We start from the raw sequence: 27,991 nt of genomic DNA, 5'->3' as shown, positions 1-27,991 counted from the left end.
ATTAAAAGTTTGGCCCTAACTTTGTGAGTTATTCTAAAGGTTTTGCCATCGTGATTGGTAGAGCTTGAGCTGTATCAGCCAATCAGATTTCAGCAGTGATGTCACTTGCGGGGTCATCTTCAGAGTAAAGAGTTAACGGTAGGTTTTGGTCTTTGAAATTAGCCATTTTACCAGTGTTTTAGGGTTGTGTTAAGGTCCGTGTGTATAATGTCGAAAGTATATATTTTTTAATAGTCTGCTAAAGGAAAAAAAAGGTTGAAATGACACTTTAACGAGCTTGTTATTAGCAAGTGCAGAGTGCCTCAGGCTTTCACTAGCTAACCTTCTAGTGCTAGCATCTAATGTCGATAATGCTGCTCAATTTTGGGTAGCGGAGCTTTTACGTTTTATACAACAAAACTGTATTTTAACAGTTTTATTTTTTCATAAATATATATTATAAGCCACTACAAATTAAATAAAAAAGGGTTTCAGTGTTTACAAATAATAACCTTTGCTTTATTCCATTGTAAAAAGTACATTTATCCAACGTGGGATCTATAGAGTTATTTTAGCCCCCATACAGTTACTGTAGCTTAGCTTTTGATGAACATTTTGTAGGTACATGAAATATGTACCTACAAAAAACTTGATAAAAACAATTTGTGGGAATATGTGAACAAAATTATTTAAACATGTAATAAATAAGCTCCTATAAATTACCAAAATGTTGTAGGTTAAGGCCAGCTGCAGCTGTATTAATAAAAACTATTGTCCACCTTGTTTTTAATACAAAGGTTTCAGATTAAAGTAAAATGTAGACCTCTAAAATAATGTCTGATTGTGATTAAAATAGTTCAAACAAAGACCAAATTACTCCTGCATCGCATTGGGCCTTGTGTTATGGAAATTTGATTGTTAGTCTTTGGACATCATGTTTTTGCTTTGTAGTTTTTTTCTCTGAATGACTTTTTACTGTCCTTTACAAAGGCATGTCCATCTGCGATGACACCCTCCTGTGTAATTTCCCAAAGTGTCGCGCTAAGCTGAGCGCCTTCGCTTGGGTCACAGCGTGCTCACATGTTTTCTGTGATCAGCACGGATCTGAGAAGTTCAGCTGTTCTCCAGTCATCTGCCCTGCATGCTCGTCTGCACTGTCTGGAAAGCTGGACATTGTGAGGATGGAGCTGTCGCCCTCTGAGGAGTATAAAGCGATGGTGCTGACAGGTCTGCGACCAGACATAGTGCTGGACATCAGTTCCCGTGCTCTGGCCTTCTGGAGCTATCAGGTCAAGTATCTCCATGTGAACAATCAATACAAAAGCAGACAAGTGTGAGAGAAGCTCCCACATCATCCCAGAAAAATCTAATTTTTTATTCGTAAAGTAGCATTAGCATATGTAATGATGCCATGCCCATCTGATCAAAACAAGTTACAGAATGTAAGTTGTCTCTTTTTATCTACGCTTGAAACCAGGATAATTTTCTAGCTGTGATCCCTCCCCTTTTTTAATTATTTTTTAACTCATGCTAAATGCTAAATTTGAGATTCTGTTTATTTAAAGAATTAAAATGATGAAAAAGGTGAGTTGGTAAACAATCAGCTGATTCCGAGGTGCTCAGCTGGCCGTGTACTTCCTCGTATATAAACCCTGATGGTCCGTTTATGTCAGTCAGATCTTGTGTAGCGTGTAAGTGTTGGTGTGTGCAGGTGCATCAAGAGCGTATCTATCAAGAGTACAGTCTGTCACGGGCCGAATCACAGCTGAAGCAGATGGAGAAGGTGCTTACTCAGCAGAACCAGAGCAGAGAACTGGAGCTTACCGCCTTGAAAGGAGAAATCGCCTCCCTGAAGAAAGTAAATGACACAACTCTCATCACCACACAAGACATTAATACACTAAACTTGTAACCTGGTGTAAAATAGCTTCAAAGGCTAAGATGTAAAATTACAAGGAGCACGTGGTCGTCTTAACTGTGAATCTTGAAGACATACATAGAGTAAAACTAGATTTCTCTGTATCCTGATGGCCAGATGATGGACGAGTACAAGAGGAATTACAGCGAGGTGTCTGAGAAGCTGATGCAGAGAAACCGGCAGTACCAGAAACTACAGGGGCTGTACGACTCTCTGAGGATGCGTAGCATGGTGGTGGGTGCTGGAGAAAGACATACAGAGCAACAAATGGGACATCAAGACTACAACGCTGATAATAATGCCGGTAATGTCAGCACATTGTTGTTCATTTGTAGTTTTTAAAGGTGCATTGTTGGACAGAGATGAAGGCTTGGCAACTAGTTTATGATAATGGACACAGACATGACTAGTTATTTTCACTTTTAAAGGTCAAACCATAATATTGTTTTCAATCACAAATGACAGAATTTTAGCCCCCCTATCAGTATTAACCAAGGGCAGGGAATTTTTAACACAGCTTTTCCAACCGTGCTAGTTTTATTAAGTCTCGCACACGTGTCCTGAGCTGTCCCAGCCCATTCTTCTTTGGTACATCTCAAAAACCTCTCCAGATTTGCTGGTCTTCTGGCATGAACCTTGGTCTTATGCTTTGCGCAGGCAAGTCAGTGACGTTCACTTTGGTTATCTGGGGGTCGTTCTTGACCAGGAGCAAACTATGTTTTGGGTCGTTGTCGTGTTGTAAGACAAATCGGCGATACAGATCCAGTTTTGCTGCTGATTGCTTCAGGTTTTCTTTCAGAATCGTCACGTGTCCTTTCTTCATGATTCCTACCACATTGATGAGATTCCCAGTTCCGGACGTACTAAAGCGTGCATAAAGCATAATGCTTCCTAAACCGTATTTCATTGTGTAGACCGTGTTCTTTGGGTTATATGCCTCTCCCTGCTTTCTCCAAACATAAGCAGCATCTCTGTGGCTAAAGAAAGTGCCTCCAGTCTCCATAATTATTCTCCAGGTTGTCCTCACTTCATTCTGTCTTGAAAGTGTCTCTTCTGCAAAAATTCAGTTTTTCTTGGTCTGCAACCTTGCAGTCCGTTCCTGTGCAGGCACTAAACTAAACTAACAAATTCAATTTCCAGACTTAGCAAAGTCATTCCCTTGTGTCTTCAGAGTTGTTCTGAGGTCTTTAGCCACATCTCGTACCAGTTTTCTTTCCAGAGACTTATATTAAACATTTTGTTTCCTATCTCTGCCAGGCTTGCTCTGTGTGGCTCTCTTTGAATTTCTTGATGTGTTTCTCACTCTGGTTCGGAAACACTGCAGTAGCTTTGTATATCCATCTCCAAACCCTTGCTGAAGTGTTAAACTGTGTGTAAATTGGAAGATAACCCTCAGTTTTAACTTGATTTTACAGACTTTGACCATAACAAGTTAAAACACATCATTGCACAGTAGTGGTCTGTGCAATCAAAGGTCAGTTTTTCACGAGGCTAATAATATATGATACAATACATAACTTCTGTTAATAATAATTGTAACTACAGGGGTCCAACAAAGAATGGCCACGCATCATACTGATGTCTTCGGAAATTTATTTCTCTCTCTCTCTCACTCTTATTGTCTTCAGACACCGTGAAAACTGAAGAAACACAAAGTTTACAACATAAATGTTTTGAGCTTATCAGTCTCTCATATCAGTGTCCATAAACAGTCTTGTGCAAGCAGAACAGAAAAATGCACAATAATGGATATCACAAAAATGTCCTCTCATTACCAGTGTAGAACACGTATGCAACATTATACAAACAATATACATGAAACCATACCGTGTGCGCCTCTTGGACCACATGCAGAATAACATTAACGCTGAGGCTGTAGATGCATCTGTAGCCATGTATCCATGCTAGCTATACAATGCCATGGTTGTGCTCTCAACCAAACTCTGGTCATGTGACAATTACAAACTTTGCCTCATACAAACTTTACAGCACTTTACATATTTAACAAACCCATATTTTGTAATCACATATTTTTTTAATTAATGTTACACTTTTATCATCTTATCTTGTAAATAAATGAACTAAATTAAGCATGAATCTATCACAGAAACATGAAATAACCAACATTATTTTAACTGTCTCAGGGACAGTTACAATAATGATATAATAATATATATAATATATGCCTTTTAAAAGTGTTACCTAACAACATTTACTAATGATGCCTAAATGTTAAAGGCATTATTAGTAAATGTTGTTAGGTAAGAAGCAGTAAGTTTTTGTTGTTGGCTGAGTACACAAACAATGTGAAGATGTCATTATGGCCTCTATTACCTGCACTTAACTAAAGCTGTTTGCTTTTTGGCAGAAAAACTACTAAAGTCCATAGTAAAATATCACTTATGTTCAGAAAACAAAGATAAATAAGGACTCTGCTTTCATAAAATCAGCTTTCACATTGTGCTCACGTTGATGAATGAGAAGAGGAAGGAATCAGGGTAAAAGAATAATGCTTAATGGCAACGAAAGAAGACAGGGCTTTTATCAAAAAGACTTTGTCATCAGGAAAGAACAGCAGGAGTAATGAGCTGAATGTCTATGTAAGGGAATTTTTAGTGAGAATAACAATGAAAGACATCCATCAACCTCCTGTGTGTCACTCAGGGGTGGCTCGGCATGCGACTCCTCAGAGGAGCCCTCCGTTCCTGTCCCTCGGCCCTGAAGGGGACAGTCGATTCTTGTCCGTCCTGGAGGCTGATGGAGGAAAGACCTTCTTCCAGTTCAGCTCCCCTGGCAGGGATAAATGCCGGCCCTTCATCAGGAGGCACTGAGAGCAGCAGTCTGCAGTTATCCATGTTACTCTCCTCTGTTCTGCTGTACTCACTTTAGCAGGAGACGTTTGCTCTTATTTTGTGCACTGTTTATTTCCTGTTCAAACCATAAATATGTATTTAACAGTATTAACAAATATGGGATTTCATTTTATATTTTGTTACATGTTATTCCTAAGTAAATAATAAAAATCTCAAGCATATTTTCACAGAGTTATGTCTTACACCTAACACTTATCTGTCGCTTAACAAAAAGCTTTCAGGTGCAATCACTTTTTCCTCATTTCTGTATTTAAATATAGGATTATAAAGTAATGAAGAGTTGTAAAGCTTTAAAAGAGAAAGTACAAATGGATCATTTCACATTTCTGTGTCATCAGATTCACATAATATTGATGATTTGCAATAATCATTAAGAAACAGTATAGGTGGCCAGTCGGAGGATTTATTAGAGAAAGAGGCACAACACCACTGGATCCTCAAAGTTTCATAACATCAGAGATGAGGGAGAAGAAAAACTTTAGGGGAAGAGATTTTTAAAACTTTATTTTGGAACAAAGATTTTATGGGATTTTTCAGGTTTATCAGATTCTGCTGTTTTCCACTACATGCAGCATGACCATTTAAATGTATCTATTAATTTACATAATGCTACAAAAGATTTGCTTCTGGAAACACTTCATGCAGTGCTGTGGAAATTTAATAGCAATAATCTGAAGTAATCATTTCCTGTATGACTTTATCAGCCTTTCCTGTTGTAGTAGAGGAATTTTGGCCCACTCTTCTTTATAGCCATGCTTCAGTTCATTGAGGTCTGGACTTTGACTGGGTCACTGCATAATCGTGTAGTCCTGTAGAAAACCTTCATTTTCACATCACTGTATGCATCCTGTTATACAAAGCAGGAAGCCTTAAACCTGAGCTGTGATCAGTTCTTTATTGGGATCCAAGATGTGATGTGAATGAGTTTTTCACTGCAAAACCAAAGCAGTGCAAGCCAGGCCATAAAAACTGGTTTGTGGAGACATGAGTTACAGTGGATAGACAGCATGCTGAAAGTTGATCATCAGGCCATGTCACAACTTTAAATTTAAAAAAAAAAAAAAAGTTAAAAATCATAATGACAGCTGAATTTAATTCAGTTGCATCAGTTTCACCAAGGGCTTTGTTACATTACTACTTTTAACAAAAAAAAAAACAAAACAAAAAAAAAGTACTACTTATGGGACAACTCAAAATGTCTTGTTTTTGAGAACTTTAGTTTTAACATACAAGAAAAAAAAAAAAATACACTTAAAACACTTTTTTTTTTTTTTTTTTTTTTTAAACTGAGGTCACAACTGTCACGTCACAGGTTCTTTCCTTTACAGATAACCCACGTTCGGCCCCACACCCACAGAGTATAAAAAAGGTTTATAAATACAAAGAAATGTAACACGGTGTCCTATTTACAGATCTGCATAAAACTGCTACAAATGCTTCAAAATCCAGCAAAGAGAGAAAACGAGAAAGCTTGGTCCTTGGGCTTTCAGTCTGCTTCACTCGCTCTGAGGCTTGTAGCTGACGGAGGCAGCGATCTGACTTTTAACGTTTTGCTTCTTGCCGTTGACGATGAGCAGCAGAGGAGAGTCCACTCGTATACTTCTAAAATCAAGTGACTGGTAGAGAGGACAGGAGAAGGTCACATACTCAGTCAGACATTATTGCGTTGATTGTAAACAGCATTCATTAATGCAACACTTACCTTATCTTTATGGGTTATACTGTGTCGTTTAACTTGAGGTTCAGGAATGACTACAGAATCTCCTATTAGGACGCCCCAGCTATCTGCTGTGTTGTAAACCATCACCACTATACAAGTCTCCTCACTGTCCACCATGCCAAACGTACTGGAGGAAAAATAAAAAAGAAGATTGTAAGATTTTACATTACTTCACTTTTACAGCCAGAGTCAAGCTGCACGTGCATTAAAGGACCATTACTGTTAAATAAGATTCTCTTACAAGGCCATGCGACCCTCAGAGGCCAGGCTGAACACCACCTTCCCCAGAGCGGCCACCCCAGCATTGTGGCCATGTGTCAGGGAGGAAAGTGTCCGGGGTTCTAGGCTGCCCACACGGCCTGCCGGGGAGCGAAACTGAGGAGACGAGCAGGGGCCCAAAGCAGACGTGTTGAGGTTCGACAGCATCGTCCGTAACCGGCGGGCTTTCACCTTCCCCTGAACACACAAGGCAGACTGAAGCTTAAGGGAAAAACTAGAGTCAAATGTGCTCTTTGCTGCCATCATGTGGTAAAAAACTGACTTGTATGTCACTCTGATAAGCATTTATAACAGTGGAAGCAAACAGGCTCAAAGGTCATGTGCTACTCATACACATAACTACGACTAACAATAAAGACAACGTGTGTAATACAAAGATGACATTAAAGAAATTATGTGATCTTGAAATACTTGAATTACGTTTAACCACTTCAGTTAACTCTACTCTTCTTTTCTTTTTTTAAATCCATACTTGACTCAATGACATGATTTCTGTAGCCATTATTTTGTGTCAGGAGTAGAGAGCTACATCATTTAGATTACCCTTTTACTCTAGACAGATATCGCTTTGCTGCCACTGATTACATGTCAATCATTAACATTTTGGAGTATTACCGAGTATTTTACAGCATCAGCATGTCAGAGCATACTTAGTCATTGATAATATTAAATCTGGTGGTGGCTGATAAACCACCTTGGAGACTCTTAGCACGACCAAATCACAGCATGATTTTCACCGACTTCTTTTCTGTACGTTTTTGTAACAGGACATAAACAGTATGCCGGTACTTTTGTAAAGAGTCTCCTACCTTGTTCTGTAGGAGTTCGGTCACTTTCTCCAAATATTCCAGCAGCTGCTTCTCTCTCTCTGGTGGCTCCTTCCAGCCGGGGTCGAGCTCGGCGGCTCGACTGTAGCCGGCGAGCGCAGACCCGTACATCTCCTCGTACTGGAACAGTGTGGATCTGTTGAAATGCAGCTCTGGGTAACAAGAGGCAGCTCGATCCACCGTCTCCTACACAGGAGGAAAACGGGAATAAAATACAGATGCGCATGTTGATTATTTATTTACGGTATTCATTTTATTATTTATCGGTATTCCCTCTGGTGTGTATCCGTTTAAGTCTGTACTCACAGATTGTGTGTAGGCACTTAGAGCTTGTTGAGATAGCTGGGGATTCTGTCCACAAGTGAAAAACAGCGACACGTAGGCATTTCCCAGGATATCTGTAAAAACAAAGGCAGAACGACATGAATTAATGCCCCAACAGTCTTTAGCATCTCTAACAAAGAGCACAGTCTGTCTTCACTCTACTCACACCAGGACGTCCCATCCTTCACGTCCAGCTGCACGGCCTGCCGGGCCATGTCCACGCTTTCCAGCACCTGCTTGCCGTGAGCGTCGTTGTCAGCCGCGGGCAGCTGCCTCAGCACCATGGACAAGTTACGAAGAGACACTTTGTTCTTGCTCTACAGAGGTGGAAAACAAAACATACTAACATGAATGAATCCTAACAGAAAGGATAGGAGAGGTTATCTGGATTAATGCTCAGAAATAGCTTTTAAATTCACCAGATGTTGTTGCAGAATACTTCAGTGGAAGTACTGATAGGGATTGGGAAAGCAGGCATATTTCTCCCACATTGGCTGTCTGTTTTATCCAGAATTGAATTAAAAATCCTGCTCCTCACAAACAAAGTCTTGAATAATCAGGCTCTCGTCTTAAAGACCTCATAGTACAGCATCGCCCCGTTAGAGCTCTTTGCTCACAGACTGCTGGCTTACTTGTTGTTTATTAGCTTATAGTTAAGCATAGCTGGATCAGGTGACCCTGAACAATCCCTTAGTTATGCTGAAATAAGCTTAGGCTTAAACTTCCCATGATTCACTGAGCATTTCTTCTTCAATCCCTGCTTTTCACTCACAATGTGCTTATACACCACTATTGTATCAGTCAATTTTCATTATTAATCTCTGGCTCTCTTCCACTGTGTCACTTTTATCCAGTTTCCCTCCCCTCATCCCCCACAGGTCACAGCAGATGGCTGCTCCTGCCTCAGTCTGGACCTGCCAGGGGTTTCTTCCTGTTAAAAGGGAGTTTTTTTCTTCCCACTGTCACTGTTAGGTATTTTAGTACCATGGGAGCATTTACTGGATATTGTTTTATAGTGACATTATACAGGAAAACTCTGTCATTCAATAAGGCCCCTTTGTTTTAGTTATTTTTCTCTTTGACCCAAGAATTGATGTGTGAGAATCACAGGCTGGTACAAGGTTGAAATACCACAGAGATCACTCCCTCAGCTACATTAGTTTCTTAATCTTTTAGGAGACGCCTGTTGAAGGCCAAATGGTTTGTTTCAGATTTCACTAATGAAAGAACTCTTCGTTTTGTGCCTTGAAAATATGTCGCTGAGATAATCACAATTGTAGCTGAACTAATAAACTACACAAAGGATGCTTCTTCACCCAAGGGCAGGAAGACGCTGCCTTATCTTGGTCTGTACTGGTTTAAACTGATAATCTGCTGTCTCATGAATTTTACCCTCTATATAAACTGTTGTACTTGTGAATAAAGTTGAGTCAATTTGGGAAGACAATCTAAAGCAGTCTCTGTTTTCTTGTTCTCCCAAGCTGCTCCCGAGCTCGTACTAACACGCTGAATGGCATGCTTGAATATTGCTTGAGAATATATTTGACTGTGTTACAGACTAAGGGACATTCTCTGCTGATAGACGTCCACGCCTCGAAGGAAGTCGATCCACGGATTAGGCCCTGGAAACAGTTTCCTTCAGTCACCAAGTGCTTGCTCAAAGGGGGAGCGTCTGACTGGGAGTTTTCTCTGTATTATTGCAGGGTCTTTAATATAAAGCGCCTTGAGTGATTTGGCACTATATAAATAAAACTGAACTGAACGACAGTTTGGCATTTTAAAAATGTGGTAGATTTGTTTTTGACAATATGGCTACATGTTTTTAGCAAACAGCATTATGTTTTTATACAGTATTATATAGGGAGGTGAGAATAGAGCCGACGAGTTGAATCTGTTTTTCAATAGATTCGACACCACAGTGTCTGCTCCCACCCCCACAACCTCACCTGTAGTCAGCCTGGAATCCAGAGCCACACCACTGTGCCAGCCTCTCTCTTCACATGTTGCCTCCTGTGAGATTCCTGACACCCCTCCCCCACCCATCACCTTCACTCAATACCAGGTTGAGATGCAAATGAGGAGACTTCACTCAGGCAAGTCTGCTGGACCAGACGGAGTGAGTCCCCTTGTCCTCAAGGCCTGTGCCCCCCAGCTGTGTGGAGTCTTTCATAAACTGTTTATGCTGAGTCTGAGTCTGCAGAGGGTCCCGGTGATGTGGAAGACATCATGCCTCGTCCCTGTACCAAAGACGCCTCGTCCCAGTGGCCCCCAGGATTACAGGCCCGTGGCACTGACCTCCCACATCATGAAGACCCTGGAAAGGCTCATCCTGGACCAGCTGCAACCCATAGTAAGACCACATCTGGATCCCCTTCAGTTCGCTTATCAGCCTCGTCTCGGAACAGAGGACGCCATCATCTACCTGCTCAATCGTGTCTACACCCATCTGGACCAGCCGGCGAGCACTGTGAGGGTCATGTTTTTTGACTTTTCCAGTGCTTTCAACACCATCAGGCCGACCCTCCTGGGTGATAAGTTAGCAGCGATGCAGGTGGATGCTTCTCTGGTGTCCTGGATTGTTGATTACCTGACAGGAAGACCACAATATGTACGTCTCCCACAGTGTGTGTCTGACAAGGTGATTAGCAACACAGGGGCACCACAGGGGACTGTCCTCTCCCCCTTCCTCTTCACCCTCTACACCACAGACTTCAGCCACTGCACAGAGACCTGCCATCTTCAGAAGTTTTCTGATGACTCTGCGGTGGTTGGATGCATCAGCAGGGATGATGAGACAGAGTACCGGGCTGTGGTCGACTCCTTTGTCACGTGGTGTGAGCAGAATCATCTGCAGCTCAACGTGGCAAAGACCAAGGAACTGATCGTGGACTTCAGGAAGACCAGGAAACACTTGACCCCTGTTTCAATCCAGGGGGTCAGTGTTGACATTGTGGAGGACTATAAATACCTTGGAGTACACATTGACAATAAACTGGACTGGGCTAAAAACACCACAGCACTTTACAGGAAGGGCCAGAGTCGTCTCTATTTTTTGAGGCGACTGAGGTCCTTCAACATCTGCCAGAAAATGCTGAGGATTTTCTATGAGTCTGTGGTGGCCAGTGCGATCCTCTATGCTGTTGCATGCTGGGGGAGCAGGCTGAGGGTCGCAGATGCCAACAGACTTAATAAACTGATCCGTAAGGCCAGCAATGTTGTGGGGATGGAGCTGGACTCCCTCAAGGTGGTGTCGGAGAGGCGGATGCTGTCCAAGATAAAGACAATGTTGGATAACACCTCCCACCCACTCCATGACATGTTGGTCAGTCACAGGAGCACGTTCAGTGAGAGACTGAGATTACCAAAAAGCACCACTGAACGACACAGGAAATCATTCCTGCCTGTGGCCATCTCCCTGTACAACGCATCCACTTAACACACTGTTTGCTGCTACAGCTACACATGTTTCTTTTCCAACTATTTATTTATAAGTGACTTATGTATGTATGTATGTATGTATGTATGTATGTATATGTATATATTGTACTATTCTTAGTTAGCGTATTGTCTGTCTTGTCTTAATGTTGGTTTAAAATGGAGCACTGTAACAAAAAATAATTTCCCCCAGGGATCAATAAAGTATTCTGATTCTGATTCTGATTCTGATTAAACAGAACACAAAAGTGAAGTTATTGAATATTTTCTTTGCTTACTAAAGTATATAAAGGTCTTTTTTTGTATTACTGATTCTTGTGGTGTGAATGGACGAGTCTGAAAACTTTCCAGCTTTACCAAAGTCAACAACTACCCATCACACACGTCCAAAGAGCTGAACAGATTGTTCAGATAACTAACTATGGTTGCGATTAAAGCGTCAGACCAACAACTATGGAGATAATGAGCTAATATAATATAATAATCTAACAGATCTGTCTGCCTGAGCAGAGATCAGCTGCACACAAACCAATTTGAAGTGGATTTTGTGTTTCCTGGTTTGGGTTCAATGATTAGAAATGTGGAGATTGTTTCACCAGTAACTGGAAACTTGGGTCACATCACATAAACTGAAAATGTATTAATATGTGTATAACAATTATTCATAATAAAGTTTGAATTACAAGAGATTCCTGGGATAAATTGTGGGGGAAAAAAAAAAATGGAGTAACCTGGTAAAAGCAGGAGTGTTTGCAGGTATGGAATGTGAGAAGACAATAAACCAAAGAGGACAAACCTTCCTTTCTCCATCATTACCTGCTGTAAGGCACCAGTGAAGCAGTTTTTGGCACCGATCAGGTCTCCTTTTTTCCAGTACTGCTCCCCTAACGTGTTCCAGCCCTCCACCAGGCCAGGCTGCAGCTTCACCGCGCGGGACAGACACTCCTCTGCTGCAGCACTGAAGTCTGGAGCCACGTTCAGACATCGTCCCTTTTGCAGCAAGAACTCGGCTTTGTGTTTAAAGGCGTCTGTTGGAAGTTGTAAACGGAGCAGTTGTGAATGAAAGCCTGCAAATTAACTCACTTTTTTTTTTTTTTTTTTTTTTTTTTTAAATTTAAAGAGACCCTTACCTTCTTTTTCCTCCAGCTTCTTCAGCGTTTGTGCCATCTCCTCTGCTACGTCGCTGTGTTTCCGTCCTGCATCCTCCACACTGTGAGTCTCAAAATAACAATCTCTGAACTTATACAGCTCATCCACCAGCTCCTGTCGGGAGAGAAGACAAGAAACAGACATAAAAATAGATCAAAAACACATTTCTCTTAACCACATCTGCCTGTAGTACAACACTGAGACACAACAACACATCAACAAATACTGCTGAGGAGTGAAACTACCCGAGTAACTAATAATTTAACTAGTACTAACAGTTTATACTACACTTGCGAATGTTCTGTGCAAAAGTCTGTAGCCACTGCAGATTTCTTTACACCACGTTAGAAAACAGGTGTACAGCGATTTATTAAAATTAATAAACATATGGAAATACAGTATACAAAGGCAAAAAAAAGGAGTCTTTGGGAATAGTTCTTGTGGCTTCTTTAATGACATTCAAAGCTCTTCTTTGGATGCTGGCTGCCTTTTGTTCTGTTCTCTGTGAAGATGATCCTAAACCCCTGAAGAAAAACAATGGAGCCACTGCCCATCAGACTTTTTCCACATGGATCAAAATATGACGGTATTATCAGTGTTCAGAATTTCACTAATTTTGATAAGATCGTCAACATCACTGGCTCTCATCAGTACATACTAACAATGATTTGGACCAAAAAACACTGTCATATGTAAAATTTGGGTTCATCACTCCATCAGACCTTTTGCCACTGATTTTCAGTCCAGTTGTTACGTATGTGGGCATACCGCATTTTTCCTATTTCTTAAGCACATGACTTTCAGTTACTGTTCCATCTACTATACGTCCACCACTTGTTCAGTTTCCTTATTTTTCTTAAGGACACACTGCACACCATGCATGAGATATAGCATAGTTTTACGCTAATACCTCTTTGGGAATCGCCCATTTGTGCAAAAATACCGTTTTCTGTCTGTCAAGCTGTTATCTTTCGCGTTTTCCATAGATACGACTAAAGAAGTTGGAAGAAATTATGCATTTTTGTGACAAGCTGCTGATAAAAAAGTCCCTAAAGATACAATTAAAAATTGGTTCTTTGTCAACATGTTTGTTATGTGTAGACATGACAGCATTTTCAGGCTTGGATGATTCACATTTCACTTTGGAGTCATTTAAACAAACAAACAAAAGCATTCCTATGAAAATGGTCAGGTATAAGATCTGGACTGGAAAGGGGTGAAAAAGGAGCCAATATCAAAAGACCTCCATAAAACCTGGAAAACTATTGCTCAAGACCACTGAAAATATTAGTACAAGACTTTTGTGCGGTATTGTGTTACTGCATGTTCACTGTTAGTTTTTTCTCGTTTTCTAAGTTAACCATACTTCGCTCCTAAGTGAACGTCTGCTACACAGTACTCCCAGAGTGAAATATTGGTATTGAAATAGTTCGTTTTTGTAACATTATAAAGGCACGAACCATCGAAGGGCCTGCAGAGAACAAATCAGTACAGCTGCACTCCTCATCCTTGGTGCACTAAACCAGAGGCACCCTGACAATGTGGTGACTCAGCAAGAAGCGCACAGATCAAAGCAAAGCGCGAATATCAGCCCGTTATCTGGTGGTTTAAAGCTGTGGTGTGAAACATCTGTGGCCAATCTAGCTACAGAAGGGTAAGTGTGGCACTCCTGCACCTGACATAGCAGAAAACCTTAAAGCTACTACAAAAAAAATCTGTTCTTCGGCGTGACAGCTGCAGCCAGCTGTTGTTTCTGGAGACTCCAAGGAAGCAACACATGACACCGTCCTCACGGGAAGCTAGCCGGGCACAAAGGCTGGAGACAGTCGGAGCATTTGAATAAATGTGTGATTCCGCTGAGAAGAGTTACCTTCATAATCTGCAGCTCGTCTTTGTTTTCCACAGCCTCACCACTCTTCTCCTCTTCCGCCATCTTTGCGTTAGACCATGGAACAGCAGCAAAATCTGACAGCGAGCTGGAACAAAATGCGCCAAGTTACTTAATAACGATTAGATATTAGTCTATACGGTATGTCTGCTGCCACAGAAAGGTAATTACTTTAAGGAAGCATCGCGAGTGTAGTCTGTTTCAGCACAGAGGAAACGGGCTTTTAATTTCGGCGACGCCGGAAATTGAAGTAGTCCGTACTGAAAACGAATCCGCCTGGAAAATTAACAGATGAAGTTTAACGTGATGACTGATTTAGCTACCAACATGCCACTTTCGTAGACTGAGATATATATGTATTATATTTTACATCATATACCCTCAATCCTAAAACCACGACAAATCACTACGAAAGCGGAATGTTTAATCCCAATCAACCCGTGTGCTACCCGACACACGTTTTTGTGTTGCACCGTACCCGCTTCCCTCCAAGGGTGGACTGGATTCAACTTTTGTTTAGTTTCCCGGACACTCGGTGCTCGGTGAGGCCAGTATTGGTGTTTTTCCTGCAGCTGAGTCCAGCTCGTCATGTCGGACACATGGAGCAACATCCAGGCGCACAAGAAGCAGCTGGACTCTCTGCGGGAGAGGCTGCAGCGACGGCGGAAAGACCCGGCTCAGATGTCCGCCGGTAGGTTCAGGCCGGGCAGTGCCAAGCTAACGCTGGTATTGATACCAAAGGGGTAGTTCCCCCCATATATTTAACTTTACGTATCTTAACTCAGGTCTGCAGCGCTCCATCTAGACTGTGTAAGCTGCCGTGTTATGGCGATATCGTTTCCCTCTGGTGCTCTAAGCGCCAAATTACAATTAGAAAAGCTTACTAGAAACAAGGAAAGAAGGGGGGGGGGGGGTTAATTCTGTGATTGGTTTAATTAAAGAACGTAATATAGTTATTACTATGTCTGAACTACACCTTTCAACCATATCACTGGTGTCACTGACGGTGTGGCAAGATGTAAATAAACATCAGTGGGTCCCCTCTCAGCTGAGATCAAAGTTAGTTCACTGAACACACGCCAGCCTCTCCATCCTGTCTGCACTCTTGTCTCTTGTCTTTTGCTTTGATGGTGTATTAAGTTAATTGGGGGTTTTAAATCGGATTCGAAGCGCTTAACGTGTATAGGATAAAATGATTGTGTTTAGATGTGATTGAAGTGTTCGGTAAATCTTGAAAAGCACAGAAATGCGCTCCAGTCCATTCATTTAGTAGCTGATTTAATTGAGCGAATTTGCCTTCGCTGGCAAAAGGGGACCTGAGTTTTATCAAATGAAGGTGGGGTTTTACTCGGTTGTTGTTGGACACTAACAAAACACTGTGTTCATTCTTGCTAAATGTGATGCAACAAAGACATTACTATCTATATTATTGATCAGTCAGGTATTCTGTTACAGATAACCAGTAAATTTAGCTCAGAGTATCCAGCAGTTGTAGTAATTTGCTATAAAGCTGCCTAAGCTCATTTGCTTTGATGCCATGCTGGGGATGTAGCAGTGTATATCAACAGTACAAGCGCTGGACATTTACCGATGGCAGTAATTGATATAAGCTGAAAAACTTTAAAGCAGTTCTGCTGTTTCACTATGAAGATTTCCCTAATTCCTCAAAACAAAAAGGAGTAACAAACAACAACAAAGGATGATTCTTGTACCATTAAATTAAACAACTATTTTTATAATTACTTAACCTTTTTATCTGAAAGTTATGAAACGTTTCAGGAATTTAAAATGGGAAATATTGACAATTTTCTCTGAACTTGATGCTTCATCCTTTGTTGTCCCCTCAGATGGTGGTGGCAGCACAGACGGTACCACAGTCAGGAGTGACAGCCCTGCCCCAGCAGCTCCGTCCACCTCGCAGGAGGAAACAGAAAAACCACCAGACCCTGAACTGGAGAAGAGGCTGCTGGGATATCTGTCTGATCTGAGTCTCACACTGCCAACAGACTCCCTTTCCATCACAAATGAACTCAACAGTGTGAGTTTTTGTCTCCGGTGCTCGTGTTATCCTTGAACTCAGTGATGTGGGTTTATTTTTGACATCTCTGTTTTGTTTGCTTCTCGTCACAGTCAGAAACAGCCGTTAGTCACGGCTGCATCCAGAGCCTGCTGCTTAAATTCTCTGCTCAGGAGCTCATCGAGGTCCGAGAGCCCACCTCGGCTCCTTCTTCTTCTACAACTTCCTCCTCCACATCAACCCCCACGGTGGTCATAGCTGTGGACCACACAAAACTTTGGGCTATGATTGGATCTGTAGCTGGAGCCCAGAGAACTGGAGTCAAGAGAAAAGCAGAAGACCAAATGCACAGCAAAAGGGCTGCAGGCTTCTCGCCCTTGCTTCAGAGCTCTGCTTCTCCTCCTCACTCGTCAACCACATCGCTGACGCCAGCCTCCTCCTCAGAGCCGGGGCCTTCGGCGTCAGGGAGCGGGACGGAGAAGAAGGGCAGGAGCAGTAAAAGCCAGTCGTCTCATTTGGACATGGAGATCGAAAGCCTCCTGAACCAACAGTCCACCAAGGAGCAGCAGAGCAAGAAGGTAACAGAGAGTTTTTATTGTTGTTGTTGCTGTTTTTGTTTCTTTTGTAACTGATTAAAAATCGGCGTTTCGTTACTGCTGCAGTTATCACGTGACTCTCTTTCGCATCCAGTTAAGCCGAGAGATTCTGGAGCTGCTGAACGCCAGCACAGCCAAGGAGCAGTCCATCGTGGAAAAGTTCAGATCCCGCGGCCGAGCTCAGGTCCAAGAGTTCTGCGATCACGGGACCAAAGAAGAATGTGTTCGCGCTGGAGACACGCCTCAGCCATGCACCAAGTTACACTTTCGGTCTGTATTTGCTTCACAAAGTCTGACACTGTTACAGACAAGTAACTGTAACTAACAAGACTGAAAGTTTATTTCCCTGACAGTCCTGGATTGTCCAAATCACGAGAATACAGGCTGCTGTGCTACAGCTAGAAAAGAGCGTATCATAAATATGGGAAATTCTAGCTGACCTGCTAAGTACATTTACCCATTAATTGCTTTGTTTTTCAAGTATAGCAAACATCCATAAGTGTTTGAGTAATACTCTCTTTGGCCTCCAGGTGGCACTGTGATTATGCTAAATACTGTTTGATATAAATATGAGACACACCACGTTTTGAGAGTGTCCTGCTCATACATGTGTCTAATGTGCTGCACCAGAAGTTTTATTTTGCATCATTTTAAGTTTTCTAATGCATAAAGTTTGGAAAACTGTCCTACATAAAAAGGGATTCTCTGCCCACTATTATGTTCACGTGAGCATTTAACAGCTTAAACCTTGCATTAACCAGCCATGCACCAAGTTACACTTTCGGTCTGTATTTGCTTCACAAGGTCTGACACCTAAATGCAATTTAGGTGTCAATTTTTTTTTACTTTGTGATGTTAACTTTATGTTTTGTCATACAGTCGCATCATCAACAAGCACACAGACGAGAGCCTCGGCGACTGCTCCTTCCTCAACACCTGTTTCCACATGGACACCTGTAAGTACGTCCACTATGAGATCGACAGCCCCCCGGAGACCGAGGGGAACCTGCTGGGGCCCCAGGCGGGGACCACAGAGCTTGGTCTCCACGCAGGGGACGCCGACAGCAATGTGGGCAAACTCTTCCCTTCACAGGTGAGGAGGAGGATGGGGATGATTTAAAAGAAGCCTATGAGACTGGACGCATTCGTGTGTCATAATGTCTTTTAAAATCGTAAAATAGTGTGATTTATGTGCTTTGGTACTCAGTGGATCTGCTGTGATATCCGCTACCTGGACGTGTCCATCCTGGGTAAGTTCGCCGTAGTGATGGCTGACCCTCCCTGGGACATCCACATGGAGCTGCCCTACGGTACTCTGACCGATGACGAGATGAGAAAACTGAACATCCCCATCCTGCAGGATGACGGCTTCCTCTTCCTCTGGGTCACTGGCAGGTAACTAAAAAGAAGTCCAGAAATCTGGCTCAGTTAGCAGGACAGCTGACCACTTTATGTCAACATTTAACTCATAGCTGAATGTTTCATTTGATCTACAAATTAACGCCCCTCAGCCTGTTTAAGTTAAACTTCTAGAGAATAATGGCTGCTTTTTTTCCTATGAAACGCTTTCCCTTAAGATGAGACTTCACCTAGTTCACTACAATTTAATATAAACGTTTTAAAGTCTAGATTAGATAAATAGATCGATAGATAGATAGAAGCTTGGGCAACAGACAGTCATTGACAGAATGAAAGACTAGGTAAAGAAATGGGGCATGTCGTCATTCAGCAAGGCTCTAAAGAAGTAGACTTTTAGCTGGGAACAAGGTGTTTAAGTGAGCAGTGCACATATGCCCAACATTAACATGTGGCGGTGATGGGGAAAACCTGGTGGCTTAGTTTGCATTGGCTTAGCAAATAAATCTATCGAACAGGGAACTTGCACAATGCTTCTCTGTTCTCGTTAATATGACATCGGCCGCACGGTGCCAGATCTCTACAGTTTTACATTCACTCGTCATAAATGATGAGAAGCCCGGTCAGTGTTTGCGTACAGCTCTTCACTCAGCTTCAGCACGACAGGAAGCTGGCACTACTTTGTGCTGCTATTCAGGTTAATTATTTACCCAAAGAAGGTAACTACATGTCTGACAACTGATATTTCCCCCAATCCTAAACATTATTCTTAGAAATGGTATTCAGACTCAACGTTCTCTTCCTGTTTCAGGGCTATGGAGCTGGGCAGAGAGTGCCTCAGCCTTTGGGGGTAAGTTTTGCCTTTCTTTCAACATCGTGTCATATTTTTCCCCTTATTTTTTAATCATTCAGCCTTTATCCTCCTCTCTCAGTTATGAGCGTGTGGATGAAATCATTTGGGTGAAAACCAACCAGCTCCAGAGAATCATCCGCACCGGCAGGACGGGTCATTGGCTGAACCACGGGAAGGAGCACTGCCTGGTAGGTTTGAACCAATCTCAGTGTTATACTGTGAGGACGGTCCCGTTGGGGTTCGGGCTCGAGGAATTTAACCTTCAGCAACTTTTTGCTTTTGTCGTTCTTAACCGTCCAGTAGCTGAAATAGCTGAACCTGTGTTGTCTCATTCTAAACGTGTTTGCCTTCAGGTTGGTGTAAAAGGAAACCCGCAGGGGTTCAACAGGGGTTTGGACTGTGATGTCATCGTGGCAGAGGTAAACAGCTGTAAATCCTCTGTTATACGTGGTGTCATTACCCATAATTCCTTCAGCCTGAGTCATGTCTGTGCGCTCTCAGGTCCGCTCCACGAGTCACAAGCCAGACGAGATCTACGGCATGATAGAGAGACTCTCACCCGGCACCAGGAAGATTGAGCTCTTTGGTCGACCCCACAATGTCCAGCCTAACTGGTAACATACCATCATGCTTTAATTTAGAGACCAGCGAGCTGCTCTACACACCTCACAATGTCTGTGTCATTTCCTGTCCAGGATAACTCTCGGGAACCAGCTGGACGGCATTCATCTGTTGGATCCCGAGGTCGTGGCTCGGTTTAAGAAACGTTATCCAGACGGCGTCATCTCCAAACCCAAAAACATCCAGTCATCGTAACTGCTCACAACTCTGAAGAAGTTTGTTTTCAAACTGTTTTATTTTTTTTATACCTGTAAACATTTTTTTAATAAATATTGTCCACTAGATGCCCCGTCTCCATCTTGCCTGTGTACTTTTCACGGCTTCTCTGCACATTATCCATAATGATCGCATCGCCGGGCCTCCACACGATACCATATTATTGCTATTTTTAGTATTTTGCGATAAAACATGCAACTTATCACATTTTTTCAACAACAAATTGTGTCCTCAAAGCTAAAAGTTTGTCATCTGTTTCATCCAGTAACATAAAGTTATCTCACTTTATTTTTTTTCCTGCAAAATGAGACTGTCAAGCAGACCGTCACTAAAACCTGCCATAAATGTTGCTATAAGAGCGAGCACGTCTGATATCAGTCCACAAGTTGGAAGTTATTTGCAATTTGTTTCTGATAACACTCCAATTAACTGTGATAAATCATCAAAAATCACATCTGCTGCTGTCTACACAAACAGAAATTCACATTTAACTATTAGACTTGCACTCAGTAAACTTCCTGTTCCATAGTAATATAACCAGAAAACAAACAATAGGCAGCCAGTCGAGTTGAGCTCATGTGCCTGAGCTTATTCTGAGTTAGGAAGCAGCTTTGTTAAGGTCAGTGTCCAGTGTTGAACCGCGAGTTTTCTTGGGTGATGTTTTTTGCAGATGGTCGTGCACGAGAGGAGCCCTCTTGTTTGTAGCATTCCTGGAGTATTTGAATTTAGTTTTTAGAAAATGCCAATATTTGGTATCCTTGTGTCTTCACAACATTGTCAAGCAATATATCCCCCAGCCCAAAAAAAACACACCGGAGACATTTTGTTACAACTTATTTTATATTTGCTTAGTTTAGAATGAAGATATTTTTGACATACTCTGGATTTGAACAAGTGATCATTAGTCTTTTTTTTTTTTGATCAGCATTTAACAGTCATAGTTTTTCCATTTGGGCAAATACAGAAAGGTTTTCTTACAAAAAAAAAAAAAAAACAAAACGTGCAATTTAAAAACACAGCCAGAGCGTCTTTTTTTCTAATTAAAAATATTGATCAGAATCAAGCAAGACTAACAAAATACCTATCAGAAATAAGCTGCTGTGTAGCTCTGCTTATTTCATACGGTTGCCCTGTGGTGCACAACTGGATTTCAGCAAGCCTTTCTGAAGTATCAGGGCCACCGTAGATCTCACAGATGAATATTAACTATTAACAACACTGCTGTTAAACAGGCTCAGACCTGGTCAGCAGATGTTGCACACAGTCCCACCTCATGTTTTTACAGTTAATGTCTTTTATAAAACAGCAAACCATTTTCTGTTTTATTATCTCACTTTAAACTAGCAGGGTTCTGTGTCACAGAGCAGGATTAGAAAGTTACTTCACGATGATGACTTAATGATGAGGTTTAGATAGTCACACACTTCATCACACTCAATGCTATCTTCCTCCTCTTGCTTTGTGAAACAGCCTTAATTAACTCCAGCCATGATCTAATCAGCAAATTGATCTTTTTCTACAAAGGTAGTCAAAAAAAAAAAAAGAAATATAAAAGAAACACAGTAAAAAAAAAAAAACACCTTCCAAACAGAAGACAAAGTAATGCACTTATTGGTAGTGAACGCTGTAAACAACTCTCTACATTGTCCTCGCCCTCATCAGTATGCCCGATTGGGCAGCGGATCTACTCGTCTGACTTCTGAGCGCCGTCTCATCCCAGTCCTTTTCCCTCTGTCCTTTGAATCTGACGAATCATTAGCAGTTGTGTGCGAGCAGCGAGGAACAAGCAGTTAAAAGACAAACTGTGGTTCCGCAACTCTACCGCCATTCCCATTTAAAGGTGGCGTCAAAATGTGTTTGCTCTACTATCGGGCTCCAAGCATAAACGGGCGATGGAAAACTGAGTCCATTCAAGTCCTATGAAGCCCTGGGTCTTCCTCAGTAGGTGGCATCCACTGCATTGATGTTGCTGTCCAGCTGGTGTCTGAAAGAAAGCCGGGCCTTGGTGGAGAAATAGATCTGGGAACCCCGATTGATGCTTCCTGTTCCTTCGCTGTCACTGCCCCAGGATGTCGTAGAGGACAGACGTGGCTTCATCTCCTCCACAGGCACTGTATGGGTGGCAGATAGAGAGTCAAGCGGTTTGTTCTGCATTTGATTTTCTCATACAGTTGGAATATACAGGAGGTGGTGCTCACCTGGAGGGGGCGGGCACTGCCTGCTCTTGCAGCGCTCTTTGCAGCGTCTGTAGAAGGGAAAGCACTGTAACATCTTCACACCCATGATAGAGATGCCTGAGGAGAGAAAGAAGTGAAGAAAGACATAAATATAAGTGAGCTGATTGGAAAGTACGCAAATCTTCCACGAGCTTTCTCTCAAATATGAAGTAAGCCGAGTTAAACCATCGTGACAACACTTCTTCCACAGCTCGCACTTAAGCCGCCTCATCACAGCCACAGCAGCTCTGCTGACAGTTCATCGTCTCCTCACCAGGTCACCGTTTAATGGAATTATGATGCTGCGCTTCACCAGCGCGACCGCTTAATGTAAGCTGACAGTATCACCGAATGGCACGGCGGCCCAGCAACCAACCACTCAGTCACTATTTACCACTCCATCACCACCACCCTCCACGCCGTCTAATCCTGGAACAGGACGTCAGTGCACTACAGCAGCCAGGGCGAATGATAAGCTCTCTTTTGACAAGCAAAGACATTTTACACAGAGGTCGTCTGATGTAGGCACGTCACAGCTGACAGCCTCATATCTCATATCAGCAAAAACTTCAGTTTCTCAAATTTGCCTCTAAATCTGTTGTTTTAACTGATATTGAAGAGCAAAAATCAAACTTTAAAAAAAAACAAAAAAAAAACAGCTGCTCAACCTTGACCTATCTGCAGAGCTCGACCCAGACATGTCTGTCAAATTCATGATTTCCCTGCGGACTGTCCGCCTTTCTGCAGTGGGGAGATAAAGGGTCACATGACGGCACAGAGCTGTAGCTGCTTAGAAAGAAAAAAGGTATTTATTTTAGGCTAATCAGGTTAAGAAATAGGTCAGGTGAAATGGAGCAGAAGGAGCTGATGGACGTTGACAGTTTCTATTGTAGCTGTGCAGAGAAGTGCAAGCGCTCATTCCTCACATGCCAGTCTAATAAATGTTCACATTTAACTGTTACCAGACAAACTGGAAACTGAGGAGATATTTACTGCACTTTCAGATAAAATACATAAAGGAATAATACCATCTAACCACTTAGCAAGATTTCCTATCAGTAATGATTACAGTAATTCTTTTGAGGTACAATTGAAGGGCAACAGTGAAGTATGGAATGAATAACTGGCATCTGCACTGGTAGATGTTTTACTTCCCTTTGGGGTCTTTACAAATTGACAAAAGCAGAAGAAGGGAAAAATTGATGTTTAAGGGTTGCACAACTGCAAATATTTGCACACAAAAACCCACAAAGTGAAGCAAAAAGGATGCAAGATGTGACACAAAGCAGGCACGATTTTCTCCGGGTGTGATGTCTTTGTAGGATCGATGATGGATGGACAGGGAGCTTCAGACTTCAGTGTCCAGAGACCTGCAGTATAATTGTTTTGTCATGGTTGGCTAAAGATGAAAAGCTGAATTTATCAATATTATTTTTTAAATGCTGAGCTTTTTTTTCATTAAATATGGTTATATATGATATCTCTTATATGATGTACACCTTTTTAAACAGTCATGCAGGGCTTAAAGTGTACATTGACATCCTCATTATGACATGAGTGCCCAACCCCACAATTCGTTTAAAGGGATACAGTAATAATCAGCTCCTTATTTGCATTTGGGTGTGTTTTTTTTTATTGGAATTAAACCTTCAGCCAGTTAGTCACAATATTTATGATCAGAGCAGGTTTGATCCTAATCCTCCCACCTCTGTCTGAAGTAAACCTCGTCACTCTGATGGGGAAACCTCTTTTAGTTTGATAATTCACCGTTTATTCATCCCAGAGGCACGTTTAGATATCTGATCGCAAACTGTAAACTGTGATTGCAACATAAAGAAAGCCAATCCTGGGTAAATATACAACCCCCCAAAACCCCCGCCCCGACAACTATTTACTGCTGACTGGTCGTGCTGCCTGACTCAGTGAGGCAGACGTGACAGCTCGCACATACCCACGGTCTCAGAGCTGCTACACCCCGTCACAGACAAGCCAATGGGGGAGGTATGTGTCCACTAAGTGTGAAACTCTGACACTAATTTCACAGCCACCCTGTTTCTTGACAAATTCTCACAGTACAAGCGTTTTTTCCTCCTCTATTTCCAACCATCCGATACTCCTCCCATCTGCATTTCAGTCAGGTGTGGCTCTGAAACCTTATGCCATCTACACGCACAGTGACTCCATTATGTTTAGGTCAATTTAGAGGTTCTGGGAAATCACAGTATAGCACGGGAACAGGGACAGTACAGAGTTTGAACCAGTTTCATACACACACACAAATGCGCACACAATATGAAGGGCTGGTCAGTAGTGAGGAATTTTGGGCACAGATCTTGGTTGGCTGTGGGGGTCTGGCAGCACACAGTAGGCCTGGGAGCATGAAAAAGAAAAACAACCTCAGATGGCACACACAGACACACACACAAAGAAGGGAGGGGGCAAGAGGAAAAGCACTTAAGGAAAAGGACAAAATAAAGAAGGCTGGGGATGGGATGAGAAAGAGCAGAAAAGGAAGGCGACTAAGAAAAACATCATCATAAATTATTTTTAAAAAAAGGCTTACAGTCACAAAAGGAGGATAGGAGTGATGAGGAAAAGTGGGGAAAGGGTTTGTGACTGTTAGGATCCCATGCCTGTTTGTCACAGCGGAGAGTTCAGCCTGCAGGCAGCTTATGTGGTTAACATGCCGCTCCTAAATAATGCAGTTTTACTTGTTCAATTAGCGCCGCTTTGCTGGTGAAGCTGAAGGTTGCGCAATCCCTCCGAGAAACATTAGCGAGCGGCTTCTGGCTCACAATCTATGCCAGTATTGTGTCACATCATTTAAAGCACATGTCTGTGCATGTGCGTGTGAGTGTGTGTCGTTGACGAAACATAACAGAATAATTATGAAACTTAAGCTAAATTAAATCTGATCCCTTCATATATTTTGTACCCTCCACAAATGCCACCGATCCTCTCTGTCTGCACTCTTCAAAGCACATTTTCATGCAGGAACATGATAACGATCTTCCCACACTTCCACTCAGCTGGGACTGGGCCTGACCTTTTCCAGTCAGTCCCAGGAGTTTTATTTAAAAAAAATAAAAATAAAAGTTAAAAAGGCCAGTCTGCCTGCCACAAAGCTCCATACAGACTTTCCAGACTGGATGACGCACACTCTGTGCACGTCTACCTGCAGATGTCTCTGTGTGCATTCGTAGCAGCATGCAGTCAGCTTTTATTCATATTCATCAGAGATGGAGGATAAAACAGCTTTTAGAACATCTTCCCTTGAATATTCAAAGAAAAGACGGATCAGGCAGTGATAGGCCCGCTCATTTTAAACCTCTACTTCTCTCTGTATTCACGAGACAAGTTGTTTTTAACTCCACAGAAATCTGTCAGCTATTCAGCTGCTCATAAATCAAACAAAGGAATGTAAAGATGCTCAAATTAATCTCATCCAGATGGATTTGAGCATGGGTGTTACCACTATAAAATATCAATTTGTGAAATTTCTTCCATTCTAGATATTCCACATTTAAAAACATATGTTGTGTTTTTGCAAAGTGGAAGCATTTTAGAGCCACAGCAACTCAGCCAGGGAGTGTCAAACCACGTAAAGTTACAAAGTGGGGTCAATAAACTTCCAAAACTTTCTCTGGCATTAACATCAGCACTAAACTATCAGCTGGGAGCTTCATGGGTTTCTATGCCCGAGCGGCTCCTGTTGAAAAGTGCAGTGGGCCTAGTACTCGATCTAAATGTCATATTTGAACTAATTCTTAAACACTGCAAAATATATTTTTCATAAAATTAACTTGCATGATTACACCAAATAGATGGAAAATCTCATGTCACGTCAACATGCTAGCCAGCTAATAACTCAACATGTTTTATTTCAGTGTCTATGAGACGCTGATGCTGCACCTTTATGAAACAAGTCCTCTTTTTGATGTAACATTTATGTAACTGTTGAACTATATTTCAAATAAGAGGTTTTTTCTTACAAAAAAAAAAAGAAATCTTTGATGATTTCTGTTTTTAATTTCCTCTAACATGTTTTATGGCTGTTTATTTTTGCCACTACAATAAATAAATAAATAAATAAATAAATAAATAAATAAATAAATAAATAAAATAGCCAAAATGTTGGATTGTTATCTCAATTTTTTGGACTTAGTAACTCAAACTTCTAAGAAAATAACAAAAAAAAATAAAGATAATAACTTGGTACTCTAAGTTAAGTTGAAATTTGTAAGAAATCCAGTGTTGTAAACAATCTTCCTCTTACATGCTAGCACTTGTACAACGAGAAACGTCTTTTCATTACTGGTTTATGCTTTTTATGAATCATAAACAACTTTCACGACACTTAACGCTTTCCCATGCCTGAACTTGTTATTTAAAGAAGTTCCCTAACCGGATTGTTAAATCTCCTTGCGCCTATGCTACAGGTACAGAGTGTGTGAGGTGGAGTCCTGTGCGCGCGTACAGGTGGAAGTTTGAATGAAATGCTCGGACTACGCCAGACGGGCTAATCTGAGCTTTCATCTGGAGCACTGCGCGCATCACTCGTGTCTCTGTCTCCTTGAACAACTTTAAGCTGTGCGAAAGGGGCGGTGGCGTTTCCTCCTTGTCTAGGCTATTGAAATGTGTTAAAGTTGGTAGCATGAGGTTAAACATGCTTATAAATCGCATTATTGGACCATAAATCTTGCTGCTAATTAACGCAGAAGAAAGATAAGAAGAAGAATCGGTGACTTATTCACGCGTAAATAATCGAGTGTGGCAGGCTGTTGTCAGTGATAGTGTCTTCCATGCGTTGCCAGACAGTGTCATAATCAGGCACCCTCCCACAAACACACACCTCCTCTTCTCACACTTAAGCTGTTTGATAAGAGAAGATCACATACGAGGTTATCTATTTATTCGAACAATAAATCATGACCTACGTGAAGCTTTAACAGAACATTTAAAAAAAAACCCGAGGTGCACTCAAGCAAGTTTTTACAATACAACTTGATACAACCTTTCAGTCATGGTTGAATTGAGGGTTAGTTTGATTACTTACCCGATGAAATACTGGATACTGCTGATTTTCTTCTCGCTGTCTACGCGTCTATTCACTCTTTATCTGCGTCCCCTCATTAAAATGTGCTTCACTCTGTGTCCTTGCTGCGCTGCCTCGTCCTGCACGTCCTGAGATCCGCGTCCTTATTGGCACCGTGGAATGGTTTCAGTGGCGCGCAGTCGCCGCACTTTAAATAGCTAATCCCCGGAGCATGCTGAATGGACACGCCTGCTTTCTCTCACCCTCCCTCCTTTCTTGTGCGTTCCTCCTGTACACTCTCCCTCCCGGCTAACCCCTCCTTAATGCACGTACTGTAGGCTTGTGCAGTGCTTCCTGCTTGTTGTGCCTCCATCTGCACGTGTTGATGTGGATAAAGCATAAATAGCCGCTTGTGTAGGAAAAACGAAATAACAGGTGCAAAATGACAAGTGAGTTAAGATGATTTTGACTCTCTCAAACTATGATCATGATGTGATCCTTGATATCGTTTGACATCCGGGAGTCAGGTTTTTCTATTTATTCTATACTGATCCATAGAGAGAGCATCACCGCTTTTCTTTCTTTATTTATATTTTGTACGGTTATGTTTTGTTACCATCACCATACTGTAGCCAACCCATGTTGTTGCACAAAATGACATTTCCTTTAATATTAGGTCTGTAAACAAG

At 41.9% G+C, this 27,991-nt stretch overlaps 4 protein-coding genes across 5 annotated transcripts; 2 read left to right on the top strand and 2 right to left on the bottom strand.

Annotated features, from left to right (window-relative positions):
• The first annotated feature begins 19 nt into the window (after positions 1-19).
• On the top strand, positions 20-4,925 carry ccnb1ip1 (cyclin B1 interacting protein 1). Its single transcript, XM_080896885.1, has 5 exons — positions 20-138; positions 970-1,268; positions 1,691-1,837; positions 2,015-2,201; positions 4,562-4,925. The coding sequence occupies exons 2-5, from the start codon at positions 972-974 to the stop codon at positions 4,726-4,728; spliced, it is 798 nt and encodes a 265-aa protein (XP_080753011.1). The 5' UTR covers positions 20-138; positions 970-971; the 3' UTR covers positions 4,729-4,925.
• Positions 4,926-5,161: 236 nt separating this feature from the next.
• On the bottom strand, positions 5,162-15,008 carry ttc5 (tetratricopeptide repeat domain 5). 2 transcript variants are annotated; one of them, XM_080875400.1, is made up of 11 exons: positions 14,871-15,008; positions 14,564-14,668; positions 14,375-14,480; positions 12,486-12,618; positions 12,172-12,383; positions 8,087-8,237; positions 7,903-7,994; positions 7,579-7,782; positions 6,732-6,946; positions 6,473-6,617; positions 5,162-6,386 (listed from the first exon to the last, which is right to left on the bottom strand). In XM_080875400.1, the coding sequence occupies exons 3-11, from the start codon at positions 14,435-14,437 to the stop codon at positions 6,267-6,269; spliced, it is 1,335 nt and encodes a 444-aa protein (XP_080731526.1). In that variant the 5' UTR covers positions 14,438-14,480; positions 14,564-14,668; positions 14,871-15,008; the 3' UTR covers positions 5,162-6,266. The 2 variants fall into 2 exon arrangements, with proteins under 2 accessions (XP_080731526.1, XP_080731525.1); XM_080875399.1 differs by having other exon boundaries at positions 14,375-14,668.
• Positions 14,944-20,114, top strand: mettl3 (methyltransferase like 3). The gene is made up of 11 exons (XM_080875385.1): positions 14,944-15,083; positions 16,240-16,430; positions 16,523-16,987; positions 17,100-17,275; positions 17,885-18,098; positions 18,213-18,400; positions 19,173-19,211; positions 19,294-19,402; positions 19,568-19,633; positions 19,716-19,828; positions 19,910-20,114. Exons 1-11 carry the CDS (start codon positions 14,981-14,983, stop codon positions 20,028-20,030), a joined length of 1,785 nt encoding a protein of 594 aa, XP_080731511.1. The 5' UTR covers positions 14,944-14,980; the 3' UTR covers positions 20,031-20,114.
• Positions 20,115-21,029: 915 nt separating this feature from the next.
• LOC308407501 (uncharacterized protein C17orf114) lies at positions 21,030-27,491 on the bottom strand. Its single transcript, XM_080899166.1, has 3 exons — positions 27,324-27,491; positions 22,250-22,345; positions 21,030-22,162 (listed from the first exon to the last, which is right to left on the bottom strand). Exons 2-3 carry the CDS (start codon positions 22,332-22,334, stop codon positions 21,990-21,992), a joined length of 258 nt encoding a protein of 85 aa, XP_080755292.1. The 5' UTR covers positions 22,335-22,345; positions 27,324-27,491; the 3' UTR covers positions 21,030-21,989.
• Between the last annotated feature and the right edge of the window lie 500 nt (positions 27,492-27,991).

This window comes from Rhamphochromis sp. 'chilingali' (assembly GCF_963969265.1).
Source record: "Rhamphochromis sp. 'chilingali' genome assembly, chromosome: 1".
Classification (NCBI taxonomy): domain Eukaryota; kingdom Metazoa; phylum Chordata; class Actinopteri; order Cichliformes; family Cichlidae; genus Rhamphochromis; species Rhamphochromis sp. 'chilingali'.
This window is presented reverse-complemented; position numbering and strand designations above follow the sequence as displayed.